General features: G+C 46.9%; 1 protein-coding gene and 1 pseudogene across 1 annotated transcript in view; both read right to left on the bottom strand.

Annotated features, from left to right (window-relative positions):
• Positions 1-10,834, bottom strand: part of Fbn3 (fibrillin 3) — a 108,858-nt gene extending 98,024 nt beyond the window's left edge. The window contains 1 exon segment of the mRNA XM_048340645.1: positions 10,741-10,834. Coding sequence (XP_048196602.1) covers positions 10,741-10,834 — 94 coding nt within the window.
• A 3,860-nt stretch (positions 10,835-14,694) lies between these two features.
• LOC125347936 lies at positions 14,695-15,189 on the bottom strand (annotated as a pseudogene).
• Between the last annotated feature and the right edge of the window lie 8,475 nt (positions 15,190-23,664).

Genomic DNA, 23,664 nt, shown 5'->3' with positions numbered 1-23,664 from the left:
TGAGATCTGAGGCTTGTGGTTCAAAGCCAGCCTTGGCAGGAAAGTCTATGGAACTCTTATAGGCAATTAACCAGCAAAAAACTGGAAATGGAACTGTGACTGAACTGGTAGAGCACCAACCTTGAGGGGAGAAAAAACAAGAGAGAGCATGAGTTCCTGAGTTCAGCCCCAGTACCACCCCCTCGCATGCGCGCACTTGTACACATGCACACACACTAATAATAGCAGTAGTAACCATTTGAATTATTATGTATTGGGTACTTACAGTGTGTGTCAGGCTTCATGCTTTCATACACCTATTTCATAATTTAATTACCAGCAAAGCCTGTGTGGGAGTTTGTTCTCACAGTCCCCACTTTATAGGTGAATAGACAGGTGTACAGAGGTTAAGTAGCTTAACGAACCTCACAAAGTTTGGTTGACTGTGGAGCTGGAATCCAGTCCTGGGTCTATAGGGCCACTCTGGTCCTCCTCAGTCTGAGAATTCACAGGCCCCTTTGCTTTTCAGGGAGGGAGGTGGGTCCCTGAGAAACAGTACAGTGGGAGAAAGGTCACAGGAGTTTGTGGGGTCTTTGAAGAGGTATTTGAGGAAGGTGTGTTGGGAGGGGACAGAGATACTGAAAGATTTCCCTCACCCAGGTCTGGCCCAGCCCTCAGATCCCAGCAGGGGGTGAGGTGAATGCTTGGGCCTTTGGTCGAGGGTGGTGTCACAGGTCAGGGATGGATGAGCCTGGAATGGTGGCCCCTGCCTGTAATCCTAGCTACATGGGAGGCAAAAATAGGAGGATCTTAGTTTAAGGTTGGCTGGACAAAAAGTGGGAGACTCTATCTGAAAAATAAAACAAGAGCTGGGCTAGGGGTGTGACACAAGCTGTAGTGGAGTGGTATAAAGTGGTAAGCCACACTTAAAGGTGGGTGGGGCTTTGTGTTGGGTAGGGCGTGGCTTAAATGCTAGGGTGTGGCTCTGTGGTAGGGGCAGTGTTTGTGGGTAGGGGGCATGGCTCAAGCTGTAGAGTGCCTTCCTAGCAAGCACTAGGCAGTGAGTTCAAACCCCAGTAGTGGTGAGAGTGGGAAAGAGGAGTTCAAGCCCTCAGAAGAAGAAAGCTGGTGGAAGACAACATAGGGGAAAAGGCCTGGAGACCCGAGGTTGTAGAACATGCCAGAATTTAGTGTGGTTGGAGCTTTGGGGGAAAGCAAGGGACAAAAGAGGTGAGAAGGGGCCAGGGAGTCACCCCTTCCCCATGAGGGCAGGGGCAGCTGCAAAGGAGTGCTACAGGGCCTGGAGAGCAGCCTGGGACCTGGGGCTGGCATGGGGAGCAGGAGGCAGGAGGGAATTCAGGACTTTCTGAGGCCTTTGTAAAAGATCAAGAGAATCTGGTGCCAGTGGCTCACACCTGCCATCCTAGCTCCTCAGGAAGCTGAGATCTGAGGGCCAAGGTTCAAAGCCAGTCTAGGCAGGAAAGTCCATGAGATTTTTTTTTTTTTTTTGCCACTCCTGGGCCTTGGACTCAGGGCCCTAGCACTGTCCTTGGCTTCTTCTTGCTCAAGGCTAGCACTCTGCCACTTGAGCCACAGCGCCACTTCTGGCCATTTTTCATATATGTGGTGCTGGGGAATTGAACCCAGGGCTTCATGTATACAAGGCAAGCACTTTTGCCACTAGGCCATATTCCCAGCCCCAGTCCATGAGATTCTTATCTCCAAAGAACCACCAAAAAAACCAAAGTGGAGCTGTGGTTCAAGAGGTAGAGCTCTAGTCTTGAGCAGAAAAAGCTCAGGGACAGCACCCAGGCCCTGAGTTCAGGCCCTAGTCCTGGTGCCAAAAATAAATAAATACATAAAGTCATGAGTGGAAGGGTGGGATGGAGTAGGGGAGGAGTGGGAAGAGGAGGCTTAAAACAGAACAAGCACAGAATGTTGGTTCAGCAGTTTGCTTGCTCACAGATCGTGTTCAATCACTTGAGCCACACCTCCAGCCCTGCTTTTTGCTGGTTAGTTGGAGATAAGAATCTTGTGGGGGCTGGGAATATGGCCTAGAGGCAAGAGCGCTTGTCTCTTCTATATGAAGCCCTGGGTTCGATTCCCCAGCACCACATATATAGAAAATGGCCAGAAGTGGCGCTGTGGCTCAAGTGGCAGAGTGCTAGCCTTGAGCAAAAAGAAGCCAGGGACAGTGCTCAGGCCCTGAGTCCAAGGTCCAGGACTGGCAAAAAAAAAAAAAAAAAAAAAAGAATCTTGTGAACTTTTCTGCCCAGGCTGACTTTGAACTGCGATCCTCAGATCTCAGCCTCCTGAGTAGCTAGGATTATAGGCGTGAGCCCCTGGCACCCAGCTCAGTAACATCTTTATGTTCAGGGACTGAAACTATCCTTAAATAACAGCATAACCTGGCAGAACACATAACCTCCAAATGAGATAATTACCCATAATAGAGAGGCTGCACCATAAAGCAAGATAAGTCAGAATGTGGAGACCTGATTGCTCCCCACAAGTGACAACAGTGATCAATTCTCTTAAACCAAGAAAATCAGGTGGGTCACTGGTGGTTCATGCCTACAATCCTAGCTACTCAGGGGGCTGATATCTGAAGATCGTGGTCCAAAGCCAGCTGGGGCAGGAAAGTCTATGAGACTCTTATCTCCAATTAACCACCAGAAAAACAGAAGTGGGGCTGTGGCTCAAAGTATTAGAGCCCTAGTCTTGAGCAAAAGAGCTCTGGGACAGCACTCAGGCCCTGAGTTCAAGCCCCACAACCACAAACAAACAAAGAAACAAATAAATTAATAAAACAGAACTGAGAAAATGATCAGCCAGGCCACACCTATAACCAGGAATCAAGTATGAATACTGAATACCCATGTCCCTTGCCCCTGATTCTATCCCTGTTTAAACTTAACATTCATCTCACAACCCCAAAGACTGCTGAGTCCTAGCCCTGCCTCTTCTGGCTCCATTCTCTGCTCTTTGCCATATAGTTCACCTTTATCTAGATGTTAGGGTGAGTTGGGGGCGGGGGGGACAGAGAACTAACATGAGGTACCTCTGGAGTTTGGCTTGTGGCCCTGCCACAAGCTGGTTATACTGCTTTGACATCCTGTGCCATCCCAGAGCCCTTCTCAGAGTCAGGACTTAGCAGTGTGCCAAACCAAGAGCCAGGAGAGCCCCAAAATGGCTCATTTCCATGGATTTGAGAGAGAGATGGAGAAAAGGCTGCATGGTTTGCCAGGGAGCCCAGGGCTGGGGACAAGGAGACATGGTGGGGAGGGGGAGATAGATGTGGTGTGGTATGGAGGCATTCTGTCTGCCTAGGCTGGGGTGGCTTGAGGACAGAGCCTAATTTGTGTGAGCTCAGGAAACAGCTGGTGGAGGGAGGATTTCACACCATGGCCTCAGCTTGGCCATATGCATGGGAAGGAGGCTGGGGAAGGCCCAGGGGAGGCCTCAGAGGAGGTGAGGCAGAAGAAGGGAGGGAGGGAGACAAGATGACCCCCACGGACACAAAATTTCTTGTGAAGTGACATTCTGGGAGGGTGGGATAGCCCCCACTGATCACAGAGTACATGTGCCATGTAATGGTCACAATGAACCTCCCCTGTCATGCCATAACCCAGTGGGGAAACTGAGGTTCAGAACCACCAGGGCATTCAGTTGGGTCCCACAGCCAGCAGAGGGCAGGGGCAGATCTGAACCCAAGCCACAACACTGGACACCTTCCTGCTGAAAATGACAGGTCCCCCCAAAGCATCTGTGCAGGAAGCTTAGTCCTCCAATTCCTACTGGATGGTGCTAAGAGAGGGTCAGGAGTCAGGTTAAGAGGGTGAAACTCCCACAAGGACATTAGTTCCTTTTCATTTCCCTCCTTTTAAAAGTTCTCCTCTTCCTCCTCTTTCTCTCTCTTCACCTCCTAGATTGCTTGCTCCCAGCTGGCACTCTACCACTTGAGCCATGCCTACAGCTCTGCTATCTTTTTCTGCTTAATTGGAGTCTTGAAGCCTTTTCTGCCTATGCTGACTTTAAACAAACCTACAGATCTCAGCCTTTTGAATAGCTAAGATTATAGGCATGAACCACTGGTACTCGACTGATTTTTTTTCCCAGTCATGGGGCTTGAACTCAGGGCCTGGGCACTGTCCCTGAGCATTTTGCTCAAAGCTAGTTAGTGCTTCATCACTTGAGCCACAGCTCTACTTCCATCTTTCTGGTGGTTCATTGGAGTTGAGTCTCATGGCCTTTCCTGCCAGGGCTAGCTTTGAACTATGACCCCCAGATTTCATCCTCCTGAGTAAATAGGATTACAGGTGTGAGCAGCTTTACTGCTGTAACAAAGCACCTTTAGTGGCTGACTCATGGGAGGTGAAAAGTCTGAAATCCAGGGATCCACAGGATTGGTTTTTCTTTGTGATATGGAGAAAGAGCAGTTTCCAGCCTCTCTTGTACCTTCCATAACCACTGGCCTTCCCTGGTTGCACATGGCTTTCTCGCCCTGTGTCTCTCCTGGGCCACTCTCTCTGAATATGTCTGTCTGTCTTTATGTAAAACATGTCTTTCTTGTTGTTTGCATTTTCTGAGGCTTGACTGACATGGACAGCTGCTCCATCTCCAGGCTGGCTGATTCCTAGAAATAACCAACAACTTCAGTTCCTGCTCTTCATGGGCTCTGTTAGAGCACAGGGCAGCCATTGAGGACTTTACACAGGGAGTGACTGCAGGTGGGTTATTCAAAGACTGGAGCCTCTGGACTGGGTGTGGATGAACACTGCTGGCTGGCTGGAGGATGCTGGTACTCACTTATCTTTAATGTTTTCTGCATGAATGAATGGTGTGGCTGAGGGAAAGGATTGGAAATTGCTTGGGGACAGCTGAGTGAGCTTGGGGTGGAGAGGGGTTATGAGAGCCCAGAGAGTGGATGTGACCTGAAGTGGGCAGGGTAGCCCCTGGAGCCTCAGGATCAAGTCTTAGGTCCCAGCCACCCAGCACAGTGGAGTTCACTGAGTCTGTCACCAGGGGGCACTCATGTTCTCATATAGAATTTGTTCAGCGCTACAAGTCTGCACTCCTAAGCCATGACCTACCGGATTTTGGGTTTTGGTGTTTTTTGTTTTTGTTTTTTTAATTTTATGCCAGTCCTGGAACTTAAACTCCAGGCCTGAGAACTGTCTCTGAGCCTCTTTGTTCTCAAGGCTAGCACTGTACCACTTGAGCCACAGGACCATTAATGGCTTTTTCTGAGTCGCTTATTGAAGATGAGTCTCATAAACTTTCCTACCCCAGCTAGCTTCAAACCATGATCCTCATATGTCAGCCTCCTGAGTAGCTAGAATTACAAGCATGAGCCTCTGCACCTAGCTACCTTCCTTTTTGTGTGTGCTGGTACTGGAGCTTCAACTCAGGGCTTGGGCCCTGTCCCTGATACTTTTGTTGTTACTCAAGACTGGAACATTTGAGCCACAGCTCCATTTCTGGCTTTTTACTGGTTAGTTGGAGATAAAAGTCTCATGGATTTTCTTGCCCAGGCTAGGTTTGAACCGTAATCCTTAGATCTCAGCCTCCTGAGTCGTTTGGCTTGAACTATTTTCTTTTTTTTTTTTTTTTGAACTTTAGTAACATGTTTTAATTTCCTCATCTCTCAAGTGGGATGCTACCATTTCCATTCAAAAATCCGTACTGTCAGGATTAAATGAGAAAGCATTTATCATGTTTCCTTTTCCTTTTTTCTTTTTTGGTGCTGATACTAGAACTTGAATTTAGAGCCTTATCTTCTCACTTGGCTTTTTTACTCAAGGCTGGCATTTTACCACTTGAGCAATATTGAGTTCATATTCTGGCTTTTTGTTGGCTAGTTGGCGATAACAGTCTAAGGATATGCTTGACCTGGTTAGCTTCAAGCCATGATCCTCAGAACTCAGCCCTCTTAAGTAGATAGGATTATAGGTGTGAGTCACGAGCACCCAACTAAATCAGGGTTGATTTGCCTCCACAGAGCATTTGGTGAAGTCTAGAGGCATTTGTGATTGTCACACTTGTGGGTGCCACTAGATTTAAGTGAGGAATAGCCAGAGACATGCTTACCATCTACCATCTAACACAGGAAGCTGTCCCCCAAAGTTCCTATGTTGACAGATCTTGACTTAATTAAATATGCACATGATGTGTTCAATATACCTGCTATGTACTAACTGCTTGGTAAATCAAGAAGAAATAGACTTTTGGGGGGGGCGGGCTGGGGATATGGCCTAGTGGCTAGAGTGCTTGCCTCCTATACATGAAGCCCTGGGCTCGATTCCCCAGCACCACATATACAGAAAAAAATGGCCAGAAGTGGCACTGTGGCTCAAGTGGCAGAGTGCTAGCCTTGAGCAAAAAGAAGCCAGGGACAGTGCTCAGGCCCTGAGTCCAAGCCCCAGGACTGGCAAAAAAAAAAAAAAAAGAAAGAAAGAAATAGACTTTTTTGTAATTTATTTATTAATTAAACAAAATTTTTTTGACAAGGTGTTGTAGAAAAAGGATACAGTTACATAGTAGGGCAGTGTGTACATTTCTTGTGATATCTTACACCCTGTTTTTCTTTCCCTTCCCTAGGTCAGGTAGACATATATACAATACCCAATGTACCAAGAACATATACAGTAGCCACGTAGCCTACGCACAAGAAAATTCGCCTAGGGCTTTAAATGTAATGTCGACATTAGACAATATGTCGACAGTAGTCTTATATGAACGTACATACATAGCTTTTGAGCTATTGTATTCCACTGAGAGGTCAATTTTTGACCTTTATATGTTGAGTAGTTGTTTGGTTTTAGTTACATAATGTTGGGTCGCTGACCCAATCCTGTGGGAAATACCATTTGACAAGCAGTTTTTGGTTTCACAGACCTGGTCTCTACTGTCTCTCCATCACCCCATCTTAACAGTCATATATCAGGGAGATCATGCCCCTTTGTTTTCTGTGTTCTAGGCTTGTCTCGCTCAACATTATTTGTTCAAGTTCTGACCATTTCCCTGCAAATAACAATATTTCACCATTCCTAATCGCTATGTAGTATTCCATTGTGTATAGGTACCGTATTTTTTGGATCCATTCATTTGTGGAGGGGCATCTGGGTTGTTTCCATATTTTGGCTATTGTGAATTGTGCCGCGATAAACATGGAAGTACAAATGTCTTTTTTATATCTTGGTGCCGGGCTTGGGTCGCCTCCCCTGGCGCAGGGGGTCAGGCTTTACTCTACTCTAATCGCTCCCTTTCTCACCCTCTCCCCTGGTCACCCAAACCGCAGGTAAGGCCAGAGTGGAGTGGGGGGCTCAGGAAAGACCTCAGGTGCACACGGCCGAACGAGATCGCTTTACCTCCCTCCTTACCCGTGAAGAAAGCCAGGTGTACGCGGATCTCGGAGACGCTTCAAGAGGAAATCTGATTTAATAAGGGCTAGCAGCTGATATAGTAGGGGGCGATGAGAGAAGGGGTGATCGACCAAAGAGCTGGCGATAGGCTGGCAAGCTTGTCATAGGACCCCCTCATGAGCTAACGTCACTTGCTTAGCACCACCCCAGGGGGAAAGCCCGCGAGAATGGGGGGCACATGGGCTGGCGAGAAAGTTGGGGGGCTGTTCGCAAAGCCAGTTCTTCTGGTTCCCGACCCAGAGAATTGTGGCCTGCTTCCACTCAGGATAGATGCCTAGGAGTGGTATGGCTGGGTCATAGGGTAGGTCTATATTGAGCTTTTTGAAAAACCTCCATACTGATCTCCAAAGTGGTTGTACTAATTTGCACTCCCACCAACAATGGAGAAGGGTTCCTCTTTCCCCGCACCCCCTCCAGCATTTGTTGTTGCCTGAGTTCAGAGTATAGGCCATTCTAACTGGAGTGAGGTGGTATCTCAGGGTTGTTTTTATTTGCATTTCCTTTACTACCAGGGATGTTGAACATTTCCTCATATGTTTCTTTGCCATTTTTATATCTTCTCTTGTGAAGTCTCTCTTTAGCTCCTTTGCCCATTTCCTAATTGGTTTATTGGGCTTAGAGGGGTTTAGTTTTTTGAGTTCTCTGTAGATGACAGATATTAGGCCTTTGTCTGTTGCTGTGCTGGTAAAGATCCTTTCCCAAATGGTTGGCTGTCTTTCTAGTTTGGTGGCTATGTCCTTAGCTGTGCAGAAACTTTTTAATTTGTAGTAGTCCCATTTGTCAAGTCTCTCCCCTATTTGTTGTGCCCCTGGGACTCTATTCAGGAAGTTCCTTCCTGTGCCTATAAGTTCTAGCGTCTTTCCTACTCTGTCATTGAGTAGTTTCAAGGATTCAGGGATCCATATTGAGTTGATCTTGGTGCATGGTGATAGGCTTGGGTCTACTTTGAGTTTTCTGCCTATAGCTGCCCAGTTCTCCCAGCACCAGTAGTTAAAGAGGCTATGTTTATTCCATAGTATGTCTTTAGCTCCTTTGTCGAATATCAGCTGACTGTAAGAGTATGGTTTTATTTCTGGATCTTCAATTCTAATCCATTGGTCTTGCTGATCCTCTGGGTGTTGGATCTGTCTCTTGGGGAGAGTGGGGTATTTAGGTCTCCCACTATGATTGTGTTTGCGTCTATCTTGTTCTGTAGTTCTGTGAGAATTTGCTTGACATATGTGGGGCCTCTTTTGTTCGGTGAGTATACATTTATCACCGTGATGTCTTGATTCTGGATTTTTCCTTGTATTAAAATGTAGTGTCGGGCTGGGGATATAGCCTAGTGGCAAGAGTGCCTGCCTCGGATACACGAGGCCCTAGGTTCGATTCCCCAGCACCACATATACGGAAAACGGCCAGAAGCGGCGCTGTGGCTCAAGTGGCGGAGTGCTAGCCTTGAGCGGGAAGAAGCCAGGGACGGTGCTCAGGCCCTGAGTCCAAGGCCCAGGACTGGCCAAAAAAAAAAAAAAAAAAAAAAAAAGAATAAAATGTAGTGTCCTTCTTTGTCTTTTTGAATTGATTTTAATGAAAAGTCCAGCTTGTCTGAGATCAGGATGGCTACACCTGCCGTTTTGGTAGGTGCGTTTGCTTGGAAGATCTTGCTCCATCCTTTCATTCGGAGCCTGTTTTTGTCCCTTGCTGTAAGGTAGGTCTCTTGTAAACAACAGATGGCAACTTTTTGTTTGCGGATCCATTCTGCCAGTCTGCTCCTCTTTATCGGAGAGTTTATACCATTTATATTCAAAGGGATCAAGGATATGAGTGTTTTTTCTCCTTCCATTTTCTTGTTGGGCTGTTTTTCCTCTTTTTTTTTTTCTTGTCTTTAGTGAGCTGCTCTTTCTGTTGGGCTCTGGCTATTGTAGTTTCTTTCTGTTTCTGTCTGTGTGTCCTGTACGATTTCTGTTGGATGGGATTCCCCTCTTAAAATTTGCCGTAGGGCTGGTTTTTTATTCACATACTCCTTTAGATCCTCTTTGCTATGGAAAGATCTGGTTTTCCCCTCGAATATGAACTCCAGCTTCGCTGGATATTTTATTCTAGGTTGGCACTTGTTGGCCTGTAGAACTTGGATGGTGTTCTTCCACTCTCTTCGCACGTGGTAGGTTTGTGTGGAGAGGTCTGCTGTTATTCGAATCCTCTTCCCATTGTAGAAAATTTCTTTCTTCGTTTTGGCTGCATTCAGAATTTGCTCTTTATTCCTGAGATCTGAAGTCTTGAATATTATGTGCCTTGGGGTGGCTTTTCTGGGGTCTGGCCTGCCAGGTGTCCTATAGGCTTCAGTTACCTGGATGGGGTCCCTTGTGAGATTGGGGAAGTTTTCTGCAATAACTTTATTGAAAATATGATGAAGCCCGCTGCTCTGGTACTCGGCTCCTTCTTCTACTCCAATTATACGCAGATTATATCTCTTGTCTTTGTCCACTAGCTCCTGGATTAGTCTGCCCTGAAGCTTCTCCGTTTCTTGGAGTGTGGTCATTTTCTGGTTGTTGTCGGCTGCTTCATCGTCCAAGAGAGATTCTGGATTCCATATGGTCAATTCTTTGTGCTGTGGATTCAATTGCGGAGTTTATGGATGTCAGAGAGCTATTTATGGTTGTCAGATCAGCTCTGATTGTGGAAATTTCTTCCTTTAAAGAGTTGTATTTTAAATCTATTTTTTCATGCATTTCACTTCTCAGAATGTTAAGGTCTTCTTTAACGGAGGTTTGCACTGTATCCATTTTTGCTTCCATTTCTTTCTTGGCTTCCTGGATGTCCTTCGAGACTTCCACTCTAAACTCCTGGAATTGTTTTCTGATTTCGTTTCTGAGGTTTTCCATCATTTCTGCTAACATAGCCTCAGTTAATTTTTTATTCCCCATATCCTCTTCAGTCGTGCTCTTTTTGGAGCTGGCGAGTTGGCTTGCCCTTTGATGAAATGTGTTATATTTCTTTGTGATTTGCACATCTGGAGATCTGTGGGTAGCTTCCCTGGTTTGGCTTTGTGCTGGTTCCCGCTGGTCCATCAGTGGGAGACTTGTGTCCTGGCTCTGGGTTTGGGTTTGGCTGTTGAACCTTGCTGCCCAATGGGTGAGCGTGACCTTCTCGGTTGTTGCAGGGGTGGTCACCCTCCCTGCACTTGGGGGTGGGTAGGTTCTGTGTCTTTCTCTGCAGGATAGTGTCCTGCCACTGTGTTGTGCTTACCCTAGCGTGCCCCTGGTGGAGGTTTGCTGGTCACTGATTCAGCGTGGCATGAAGGCTTTTCTCTTCTTTGGTTCTTTTTTCCCCAGTGTGTATCTTGGTCAGAGGAGCTCACCTCTCAGGCGGTTCACCCTCCTGTCTGGATTGCTCCGGGGCGGGTGTTGTTGAGGGTCGGCCCACCCACTTATGCGAAATGTGCCAAACTGCATGGGCACTGCTGCTGGGGGGCTCTGCCCTCTTGTGCGGGTGCGCCTATCAGAGCAGGCGCTGCCGCTGGGGGGTGGGGGGAGCTGCCCACCTGTGGGACGTGCGCCTACCACAACGGGCACTGCCGCTGGGGTCCCTGTCCACCTTTGTGAGGTATGCCTACCAGAGCGAGCCCCGGGTTGTTCGGGTGTGCTTGTGCCCTCCCGCGAGTTTGCTGTGGGGGGGCGGTATGTGTGGGCCCCAGTGGGATCAAGTGTCCGGGCACAGGTTAGCGCCCACAGACTGCGCCTCTGCTGTGAGGGAGGGGCATGTGATCGGGTCCAGGTGTCCCTGCTGGGCTGGTATTGCCCACCAGCGCACCTGTGACTTTTGTTGAAAAAGTCCGAGAGGCCCAGGCACCTCAGGTGGGGCTTCCAATGTCTACTATTCTCCGGGCCCCTGTTGGGAAGAGGGGCATGGCCAGTGCGGCCGGTTCAGGCTCCTCTGCTGCCTTGGCGCTGCTCCACCCCTCCCCTGCTAGCTCCTGTGTCCTCCCAGAGTCTGAAGGGACCTTTTGCGGCCTGATTTGGGGGTTCTTTGTTCCCTCGGGGTGGGGAGGGGGAGGGAGGGTGTTCTAGCTTCTTTGTAGGGTTTGGGTCTCTGATATCTGGTCTCCTGTTGGGGGAGGGGGTAATGGGGAACTTACTGGCTCTGGATTTTGTGTGTGTGTCCCGCGCTGCTGTTGGCCCTTCGGGTTGGGGTGCTGGGCGGTCGTTTGATGGTGGCGGCCCCGGCTTTCCCCTTCTGCACCACTCGGTTCCCCCGCCGCTCACGACCGATCCTGGCTTGCGGTCCCGAACTTCCCATCGCCTCCATCTGTCTCGATTGGTCCGCGCTCCCCTGGGTTCTGTGGAGTCCTGTTGTCTGGACTCTGCGCTCCTGGCATGACTTTTCAGCAGTCAGTTTGTTGTTCACCGGGTCCCCTTTCCCAGCCTGGCCCTGTTTGGGCCAGGGTCAGCGGGTGGGGGGAGGGTACCCCGGAGATTTTTTGGCTCCATGCAGGTTATAGGCTCTTCTTTTTTTGTTCTTTTTCGCTTCCTGCATTTCTCTGTTGCTTCTGGCTGCTGGTTTTGCTGGGTTCTTGATGGGGTGTTGGGTGCTGGAGTTCCCAGATCGCTATTCAGTTTGAGCGAGTTGGGGTGCCTCCCTACTGTGGCAGCGCCATCTTCCTCCTCTTGAACTATTTTCTTAAGATCAAACCCAAGAAGTAGAATATCTGGATCCCAATGCCACTTACTAAAAAAAACAATTTGTTATTGTTGGCAGTACTGAGATTTGAACTCAGGGCCTGGCAACTTTCCAGGCAGGTGCTCTTACCACTGAGCCACACCCACAGCCACTTATTCAAATGATTAATACACATTGTCACTTGCCATCCAGAAATGCCCATCCAATACGTACAAAGCAGGAGTCGAGCAAGGGACCCTGCCCCTAGCCCATGGACTCAACAGACAGAAGAGAAAACCAGTAGAAGTCATGGGCAGGGCTGGGGGTGTGGCTACCTGACAGGAGAGGTTCTTTGTTGTGGGCATGGTTAGAGGAAGACAAGATTCTGCTGTGAGCAAGGCTACGTGATGTGGTTGAGTGGGCGTGGCTAAATTGTGGGGGCGTGGCTCAAGCGATAGAGCATTCTAAGCCCAAATCCCAGAGCTCAAACCCCAGAACTACCAAACGCATATGTGAGAAATAAATATATAATAAACACGCAAACTGCATGCAGGGATGCTAAAACAAATTTAGGAAAAGAAAAGAAATTTGTTCTGGATCCAGATAAAATGAAGCAAGCAACAGGAGCATATGTCTCCCTGGGACCTTGAACCTGGGTCTTGGAAATTGCTCCAGAGGGATCATTCCCCTTAGCCCCTGCTCTCCTCTGGCAGTGCCTCCCTCCCCATTTCCGGGGAAGGAGGGGGGGCATTGCATCCCTGCCTGTCACTCCAAGTTCAGGTTTGATTTCCCCAGTCTAAATTTTCTATTTGGGAAAGGGGAAAAAATAAAAGTCCTGCCTTCTCAGCAAGCCAAAGGGATTCAAGCAAACAGATTGGGGTACCACTCAATGGCAATAACCACCATCAAATGATGCCTAATATTCAGAAAGAGAATCCCTGTGCCAGAACCCACGTTTTTCCTCTTCAGTACTAGGCTGAAACACAGGGCCTTACACCAGCTCATTGAGCTACAGCCCTCTGTGTGTGTGTGTGTGTGTGTGTGTGTGTGTGTGTGTGTGTGTGTTACTTGGGTTTTAACTCAGGGCTTTCCACTTATTTTTCTGGTGCTGTACCAATTGAGCCACATCACGGGCCCGTTGGGTCCTAACTTCACCTCCCAAGAAGCTGGCATTATAAGTACCCACTATGCCTGGCTCCAAGCTTGATTATTTTCTGATCTCTGAGGATCTGAGGTACAAGAAGTTCTTCCTCCTACTCCGCATGTCCTGCCAAATACACCTGTCCGTGCTTTAGCGGTTTGTCCTAATTTCATACCAGATGTCATTTCCAGAACGAAAAGAAAGGCTAGGATTGAAGGGAGGAGCCCTTTCAGGCTAAGTCTGCCAGTTCCCAGCCTGGATCCTAACCCTAGCTGTACCCTTTTACCTGTTTACCTTTACAGCTCATCTTGGGTTGGGCACGGTGCTGTGCCTTTTCTTCTCTTGCCTCTGTTCTCACCTTGCCAGACAGTGAGATCAGTGTGTGTGTGTGTGTGTGTGTGTGTGTGTGTGTGTTGTTGTTGTTGTTGTTGTTGTTGTTGTTGTTGTTGTTGTTAAGAAACTGGTCCTGGTGCCTCTTCCCACCCGCAGTCTCCAAAGACAAGAGTCCCCACAGCCTGGGCCAACATGCCTCCTCTGAGGACCTAGTATGCTTGCCATTGCCAAATATTGACTGCTATGCAGAGGCACTGGGGCATGAAGCGAGACCAGATAGATATTCTAGGACAGGATGGGGCAACCTGCCCAGTGGGCAGCCCCAGAGGTCATCTAGTGGGTACCTCTTTCTCATGCACCTGCTGCTCAGAACAGACTTGCCGTTCCCATGTTAAACCTTGTCCTACAGACCCACAACACCATAGGGCCCTGCCAGCCTTCCTAGATCTTGCTCATTGCTATATCTCCAAGCTGTGCCCTTCACCAGCCCAGATCCCCATTCATTGCCTACCAATCAACCATTCTGATTGGCCTTTTCCTCAATCCCATTGTCCATGTGATATCCCAGCCTGAGTTAAGAGGGGAGAGAAGCAGCTAAGCACCTATAATCCCAGCTACTGAGGAAGCTGAGATCTGAGGATCCCAGTTCAAAGCCAACCCAGGCAAGAAAGGCTGTGAGATTCTAAATCTCCAATTAAAATACCAAAAAGTCTGAAATGGAGCTGTGGCTCAAGTGGTAGAGTGCCAGCCTAGCAGCCTAGCCTGGGATACTGTGGAAGGAAGGAAAGAAAGAAGGAAGGAAGGTAGGAAGGAAGGAAGGCAGGCAGGCTGAGACAGGGAGCCAGGTACCCAGGTACAGAAAAACAGGTAAGTAGAGTCACCAGGATAAACACATCCATTTATCATGTCTTCTTATTTTCCCACTTTTCTGTGGTTTTTGTTTGTTGGTTAGCTGTTTTCCTGCAGGGCTTGGTAAAGAACTCAGGGCCTTTTGCATGCTAGGCAAGTACCACTGAGCTACACCCCAAACGCCATTTTCTGACAATCTGATACTTACTTGACTTTGATAACTCTGAAGCAATAGCTAGTTAGCTAATTTCTAGAGAGAGCAAAGACTGGTTTGCCTAGGAGCAAAACTTGCACAAGTAAACTAATTGGTTCAAAGTTCACATCTTTTTTTTATTGAAGATTTCTTGAATTTTTATTTTATGTACAAATATGGTCTTTCATTGGGCTTGATATCTTAGATAATCCATTCAAGAAAGATCACTTATATTCTGTGGATATTATGTGGATCTCAGACCCAATCAGTAAAAGAGCCTTATATTTGTCATTAACATTTATATTTCCATTCAAAATCTGTATTCAATGTTGTATTTCTTCAAAACAAACTTTGTTAATTTAGGAAATATCTCCAAGGGGAAACATGCTAACTTTCTGTTAATCTTAAATAAAAGGTGCTGTTCCTTCCTCTGGAAAAGAAAAAGAAAAAGAAAAGAAAGATCACTTAGTCCAATTTAATGAAGCCAATGTCCTTCGCCAGTAGTGGAAACACTACCAGCACATGTTGAGCCCGTACTTCTTGATCAGACTGTGGCAGTTTGAGCACACATGGAAAGATGGAGATCCCTGGCCAAATTTTCAGGGATGACTCCAGCAGACCTACTTGTGACCCATCTTGCTTCCACACGTCCAATGAGGAAAAAGGCTTTTTAAGAATATATATGTATACACACACACACACACACACACACACACACACACACACACACACATATTTAGTGCCAGTTCTGGGGCTTGAGCTTTTTTTTTTTTTTTTTTGCTCAAGGCTAGTGCTCTACCACTTGAGCCACACTTCTACTTCTGGTGTTTTGGGGTGCTTAACTGGAACTAAGAGTCTCACAGACTTCCTGCTGGGCTGGCTTTGAACTGTGATTGTCAGATCTCAGACTCCTGAGTAATTAGGATTACAGGCATGAGCCACCAGTGCCTGTTAAGCTCACACATTTTTGTTGTTGATGTTGGTCTTGGGGGCCTGAACTCAGGGCCTAGGTATAGTCCCTGAGCTCTTTTCACTCAAGGCTAGCACTCTACCTCTTGAGCCACAGCAACACTTCTGGCTTTTTCTGTTTGTGTGGTCCTGAGGAATCAAACCCAGAGCTTCATGCATGCTTGCTAAGGTAAGCACTCTACCACTAAACCACATTCCCAGCCTTCAAGCCACTATTTCTCTGTCCTTATTACCTTAGGCCCAGAACCAGGTGTCAGGAAAGTAGGTGATTCCAGAACCTGCTGGAAATGTTCAAACTAGCCACTCTAGCACTCGCTTCCTCTGCTTTGCCTTTCTCCTTGCAAATCAGGAGAAAATGCTTGCCCATGTCTTCCCTTTGTTCCTTCTGTCCCTGACTGACACCACTGATTTCCTGTGTGGCCCTGCAAGATTACTGAGATTTTAACTCAGAGCCCTGTGCTTACTTAGCTTGTTTCCTTGGGCTTCTAGCACTTAAGACATGCGCCCAGTCCGCTCATGTACATTTTTTTTTTGACCAGTCACTCAGAGCACTGTCCTGAGCACTGTTCCTGGCCCTGGCTTCCTTTTGCTCAAGGCTAGCACTCTACCTCTTGAGCCACAGCACCACTTCTTGCTTTTTCTGTTTATGTAGCACTGATGAATCAAACCCATGGCTTCATGCATGCTAGGCAAACACTCTACCACTAAGCCACATTCTCAGCCCCTCTTGTACATTTAAACCAAAAAACTGCCAGGCACCAATGTTTCAAGCCTGTACTCAGGAGGCTGAGATCTGAGGATTACAGTCCAAAACCAACTTGGGCAGGAATGTCCACGAGACTCTTATCTCCAATTAACCAGTGAAAAATAAGCAGAAGTAGAGCTGTGGCTCCAGTGGTAAAACACCAGCCTTGAGTGAAAAAAAATCAAAAACAAAATCTAAGGAGTAGTGCTCAGGCCCTTAGTTTAAGCCCCAGCATGTGTGTATCCATATGTGTGCATGCACATACGCACGCGCACACACACACGCACGCACGCACACACACACACAATTAAAACAAGAAGCCTTCTAATAACATGGATGCTTCCTAGATGGCACCTGTAATCCCAGCACTTGGGAGACAGAGGTAGGAAGATTACAAGTCTAAGGCCAACCTGGATGGCGCACCTAGATTCTACCCCTCAAAGAAAAATAAACAAACGACAGGGTGAACAATGCCAGCTGGTCTGAGAATGACCAGGACAACAGCCGCCTCCATGTTGGCCTTGTAAGAACACAACCATGTGGTTCTATAGGCCTGTTCTGGGCATCTAGCCTATAATAGCAAGTTCAACAATTACAATGCTGTGCCACAAGTTCACACCTCTTGTAAACCTCTGAGTCTCCCTGGCGCCCAACCCCAAACCATACATTCCACCACCTGGTTCTGTAGCTTTATTTCATGCTGGGCTCCATGGCTGAGTTTGGTGGCTTTCCGTGGTTGGGTTGTATCTGGGTTTCTGTGGTTGGTTGTGGCTTTGTCTCAACTAGCCACAGCCCCATCCACTGGGTTTTTTTCTAAACTAGTTTTGGTGGCTAGTTCAGTGGCTGATTTTATGACTTTGTTTTTATGCCTTGATTTCATGGTTGCATGTTTCCATGGCTGTATGCCTGGTTTTATGGCTGAATCTTTGTGGTTAGGTTTCATGCCATGTTCTATGGTTGCTTTTTGTGGTCATGACTTGCCACAGGTATATGCCTAGTTTTGTGGCTGCACTCAATGGATGGGTTAAGAGGATTGTGTTTTGTGGGTGGTTTTCATTGGCTGATTCAGCATCTGTTTTTTTGGTGTGTGTGCCTGGGTCCCATATTGTGCTCTGTGGCTACACTCCATGGTTGGGTCTATACTTGAGGTTCATGTCTAGCTTTGTGGCATGGTCTTATGACTGTGTTCTGTGGTTGGGTTTTGTGGCATGGCTGGATGGCATTGGCTGATTTTTCTTATTGTGGGGACAGGACATTGCCTGGAAGCTTCCAGCTTGCTGCTCCAGGCCAAAATCGCAACACAGGACCACACTTCACATAGTTTGTTAGCCTGTAAAAAAGAATTAAAGTTCAAAGTACACTTTCTGCCTGAGTGCCTATCACTCTCACACAACCATAAAGTAAAAAAAAAAAAATTGTTAGGTGAAAATATTCTAAAGCTGTAGTTAATAATTATAGAGAAAAATAGACCTTTACCTTGACTGCAAGAACTACTTTGGGATTTGATTTGGCTGTGTATAGCCAAAAGCAATCAAATAGCTGGGTGCCAGGAGCTCATGTAATCCTAGCTGCTCCAGAGGCTGAGGGAGCCCTTGTATGATCAAAGTTTGGGGCCAGTCCAGGTAGTAAAGTCCATAAAATCCATCTCCAAAATAATCGGCAAAGAGCCTGACTAAAGACATGGCTCAAGTATCAAGAGCACCAGCTGAGCAAGCACCAAGCCCTGAGTTCAAACCCTGGTATCAAAAAAAAAAAAAAAAAAAGCAGCATTTCTCTACTTTTTTCTCTCTCTCTCTCTCTCCTTCTGTGTAGATGTGTGGATGTGCATGTATCAGTACTGGGGCTTGAACTCAGGGCCTGAGCATTATTTCTTAAGTCCTTTCACTCAGGAATGGTGCTTTGCCACTAGATCCACAGCTCCAAAATTCAACTTTTTGGTGGTTAATTGAAGATGAAAGCCTCATGGACTTTGCTGCCTGGGATGGCTTCAAAACTTCAAACCACCATTCTCAGATCTCAACTAGGACTGCAGGTTTGAGCCACCAGTGCTTCGCTAATGGCAACTTTTTTTCAGGGCAGAATCTGGCTGCTTGTAGTATAAACAGCAGCCTTCCACATTTGGCCACACATTCCAAGAATCCTAGCACGCTTGCCTTTTCAAGCAGGTCCTTCCACTTCCAAGAATCCCTTCTGAAGAAGCAGAAGGAGGGGGGCTGGGGATATGGCCTAGTGGCAAAGAGTGCTTGTCTCATATACATGAGGCCCTGGGTTCAATTCCCCAGCACCACATATGCAGAAAATGGCCAGAAGTGGCGCTGTGGCTCAAGTGGCAGAGTGCTAGCCTTGAGCAAAAAGAAGCCAGGGACAGTGCCTGCCCAGGACTGGCCAAAAAAAAAAGAAAGAAAGAAAAAAAGAAAATGCAAAAAAAAAAAAAAAAAAAAAAAAGAAGCAGAAGGAGGCAAATATTTCCCCATAACAAGACTGATAGGAGCCTCCCATTCAAATCCATCCGGCAGAAGGTCTACGGTGTCTGCTGAAGCAAAACCATAAGAACAGGATCACCATAAAATCCACTGTATGCTTTTGAAATTGTTCTTACATTTTTAACAATATGGAAACTGTTTTTTCACATTTTTTTAGTAAGAAACAGAATATCTTTTCTTCTTTTTCTTTGCAGCACTAGGCATTGAATTTACTAGGCCAGTTGCTCTACCATTAAAGCCACACCCAAGTGAGCCACGCCTTACAACCTGAGCCACCCCCCTATTTCTTTTTTTTTGGCCAGTCCTGGGTTTTGGACTCAGGGTCTGAGCACTGTCCCTGGCTTCCTTTTTGCTCAAGGCTAGAACTCTGCCACTTGAGCCACAGCGCCACTTCTGGCCGTTTTCTGTATATGTGGTGCTGGGGAATCGAACCCAGGGCCTCATGTATACGAGGCAAGCTCTCTCGCCACTAGGCCATATCCCCAGCCCCTCTTTTTTTTTTTTAACCCCCCTATTTCTTGTTCCATGCCCCTACCACTTGAGTCTGCCTCTGTTACTTGAGCCACGCCCCCTGATGCCTATGCCATGCCCTTACAACTTGAGGCATGCCCCCAACCTCTTTTTGTTTGTTTGTTTTGGTTTTTTGCCATTCCTGGGGCTTAAACTCAGGGCCTGAGAACTGTCCTTGGCTTCTTTTTTTTTTTTTTGGCCAGTCCTGGGCTGTGAACTCAGGGCCTGAGCACTGTCCCTGGCTTCTTTTTTTTTTTTTTTTTTTTTTTTGGCCAGTCCTGGGCCTTGGACTCAGGGCCTAAGCACTGTCCCTGGCTTCTTCCCGCTCAAGGCTAGCACTCTGCCCCTTGAGCCACAGCGCCGCTTCTGGCCATTTTCTGTATATGTGGTGCTGGGGAATCGAACCTAGGGCCTCGTGTATCCAAGGCAGGCACTCTTGCCACTAGGCTATATCCCCAGCCCCCCCTGGCTTCTTTTTTGCTCAAGGCTAGCACTCTGCCACTTGAGCCACAGCGCCACTTCTGGCTTTTTCTATATATGTGGTGCTGAGGAATCAAACCCAGGGCTTCATGTATACGAGGCAAGTACTTTACCACTAGGCATATTCCCAGCCCGTCCTTGGCTTCTTTTTGCTCAAGGCTAGCACTCTACCACTTGAGCCACAGTGCCACTTCTGGCTTTTTCTATATATGTGGTGCTGAGGAATCAAACCCAGGGCTTCATGTATACGAGGCAAGTACTTTACCACTAGGCCATATTCCCAGCCCTTAACCTCTTTTTTCATTGATTATTTTCCCAGAAGTCCTGGGCTGCAATCCTCCAATCCTCCTATTTGTGCTTCTTGGTATTGCTAGGGTTCACAGTTGTACACCAGGGCATCCAGCCATTATGCTTTTCCCATAGCTGGGGTAACAGGTGCTTACTACTGTGCTCAGCCACTGGTTGAGATAGGGTCTTTGCAATCTTTAATAGTTGGGCTGGTCTTGAACTGTGATGCCACAGATTTCTGCCTCCAAAGTAGTGAGGATTAAATGTGTGGCCACTTCATCTGGGCTGTTTGCTTGTTATGGAGGTAGGATCTTGCTATGTAGCAAGCTGATCTGTACTCTCTTTTCCTCCGATCACCACCTCCTAGTGCTAGTTTTTTTTGTTTTGTTTTTTTTTTTTTTTTTTTTTGGCCAGTCCTGGGGCTTGGACTCAGGGTCTGAGCACTGTCCCTGGCTTCTTTTTGCTCAAGGCAAAAATTGAACCCAGGGCCTCATGTATACGAGGCAAGCACTCTTGCCACTATCCCCAGCCCCTCCTAGTGCTAGTTTTCAGGTGGCTGCCACACCTGGATTTCCTGGTCCATTCTTATCCTTTGTTACCTCAGGCCCTGTCTTCTGCCCCTGCACAGATATAGGGGGTAGAGGCCTCAGGACTTATAATTTTTATACACACACACACACACACACACACACACACACACACACTAAGCTCTGCAAAATCAATGTAAAGCCTCTGAGCATTGCACAAAAGCTCAGATAAGCCACACACCAGTGGCTCATACCTGCAGTCCTAGCTACTCAGGAAGCTGAGATCTGAGAATTGCAGTTCAAAGGCAGGAAAGTCCATGAGACACTTTTTTTTTTTTTTTGGTCGGCTCTGGGGTTTGAAATCAGGGCCTGGGCACTGTCCCTGAGCCTTTTTGTCCTCAAAAGGAGTGCTCTATTACTTGAGCCACAGCACCACTTGTAGATTTTGAGTGGTTAATTGGAGATTTCTGCCTGGGCTGGCTTTGAACTGTTATCCTCAGATCTCGGCCTGGCCATTAGATTTTTATTTCCAATTAACCATCAGAAAACCAGAAGTAGACCATGTCTCAAAGTGGTTGAACACCAGGCTCAGTGGTTGAGCTCAAGGACAGCACCCCTAGGCCCCAAGTTCAATCCAACCCTATGGCTAACATAAAGAAAGAAAGGTAAGTCACGTAAGGGAAAGAAGACTAAATAGGAAAGAAAAGAAAAGGAAGGGAGTAAAAGTGTTGTTCAAAATGATGAAAAAAGGTGAAAGGTAAGAGAGAGAGAGAGAGAGAGAGAGAGAGAGAGAGAGAGAGAGAGAGAGAGAGAGAGATGGCACAACACCAGTACAGAAATAAGACAGTTTTTAATTTGTTTTCAGGTAACTGGTAGCCCCAAGTAAGCAATCCATACCCCTCTCTCTCTTTGCCAGTCCTGAGGCTTGAACTCAGGGCCTGGTCACTGTCCCTGACCTTCTTTTTCTCAAGGCTAGCACTCTACCACTTGAGCCACAGAGCCACTTCCAGCTTTTTCTGTTTTTGTGGTACTGAGGAATTGAACCTAGTGCTTCATGCGTGCTAGGCAAGCACTCCACCACTGAGCCACATTCCCAGCCTCAATGCATATTTTTAATCAAAGGAATTTCTCACTTTCTAGCTTTTGAGTGGTTAATTGGAGATAAGAGACTAAGGGATTTTCCTGCCTGGGCTGGCTTTGAATGGAGATCCTCAGATCTCTAGCCAGGATGATAGGCATGAGCCACACATGCCCAGCCCACAATAATAATTTAGAAAACTCTTATGTAAATAAGAAAAAGATTAGTAGCTAAAAAAAAAAACCACACAAGATTAGAGATCAGCTTTTTAAACACAGATAAAATCATACCAATGTAAATTAGAACCACTCATTGGAACTTTTCTAATAGCAAAAATTAGCATAGTTTAGTAACAGGGTATTGTAGATAGTAAGCCTTTGGCAATTATTACCAAAGTTACACATGGCCACACCCCTTCCTAAGCAGGAGTTTCTCTGGAAAGAACTGATCTAGGGGATCATCTCCTCCTAATATGCCAGGATATTTAGCCTTCCTTGGTTAATTGCAATCATACAAAGATCCCAACATAGGGAATTCTATAACTATAAAAATGAACAAGGCTAGGTGTGGTGGTACAGGTCTATAATTCCAACACTGGAGAGGCTAAGGCAGGAAGATCTGGAAGCCAGCCTGAATTACACACACACACACACACACACACACACACACACACACACACACACACACACCAGGAAAAGGAAGATCAAAATAAGAAGTGCCCAGCTCAGACAATAGTTTTTTTGCTTTTGTTTTTGTTTTTTTGCCAATCCTGGGGGGCTTGAACTCAGGACCTGGGCATTGTCCCTGAGCCTCTTTGGGCTCAATGCAAATACTCTACCACTTGAGCCACAACACCAATGCCATGCTTTTTGAGTGGTTTATTGGAGATGGGAGGGGGGAGAGAGCTGGGGATGTGCCTTAGTGGTAGAGTGCTTGACTATGAAGCCTGGGTTCAATTCCTCAGTACCACATAAACAGAAAAAGGCAGAAGTGGTGCTATGGCTCTAGTGGTAGTGCTAGCCTTGAGCAGAAAGAAGCTCAGGGACAGGGCCCAGGCCCTGAGTTCAAGACCCAGGACTGGCAAAATAAATAATTTTTTTTTAATTAAGGGTCTGGATCCGTCATCTACAGAGAACTCAAAAAACTAACCCCCTCCAAACCCAGTAAACCAATTATTAAATGGGCAAAGGAGTTAAAGAGAGACTTCACAGGAGAAGAGATAAACATGGCAAAGAAACATATGAGGAAATGTTCAACATCCCTGGTAGTAAAGGAAATGCAAATAAAAACAACCCTGAGATACCACCTCACTCCAGTTAGAATGGCCTATACTCTGAACTCAGGCAACAACAACAAATGCTGGAGGGGATGCGGGGAAAGAGGAACCGTTCTCCACTGTTGGTGGGAGTGCAAATTAGTACAATCAGTTTGGAGAACAGTATGGGGGTTCCTCAAAAAGCTCAGCATAGGGCTGGGGATATAGCCTAGTGGCAAGAGTGCCTGCCTCGGATACACGAGGCCCTAGGTTCGATTCCCCAGTACCACATATACAGAAAATGGCCAGAAGCGGCGCTGTGGCTCAAGTGGCGGAGTGCTAGCCTTGAGCGGGAAGAAGCCAGGGACAGTGCTCAGGCCCGGAGTCCAAGGCCCAGGACTGGCCAAAAAAAAAAAAAGCTCAGCATAAACATACTCTATAACCCAGCCATACCACTCCTAGGCATCTATCCTGAACAACATGTCTCAGGATATAAAAAAGACATCTGCACATCCATGTTTATCACTACACAATTCACAATAGCCAAAATATGGAAACAACCCAGATGCCCCTCTACAGAAGAATGGATCAAAAAAAAATGTGGTACCTATACACAATGGAATACACATAGCAATTAGAAATGCTAAAATATTGGTATTCACAGGGAAATGGTCAGAACTTGAACAAATAATGTTGAGTGAGACAAGCCTAGAACACAGAGAACAAAGGGACATGGTTTCCTTGATATATGACTGTTAGGGGATGGGGGAGGGGG

Source organism: Perognathus longimembris, chromosome 3, assembly GCF_023159225.1.
Source record: "Perognathus longimembris pacificus isolate PPM17 chromosome 3, ASM2315922v1, whole genome shotgun sequence".
Classification (NCBI taxonomy): domain Eukaryota; kingdom Metazoa; phylum Chordata; class Mammalia; order Rodentia; family Heteromyidae; genus Perognathus; species Perognathus longimembris.
This window is presented reverse-complemented; position numbering and strand designations above follow the sequence as displayed.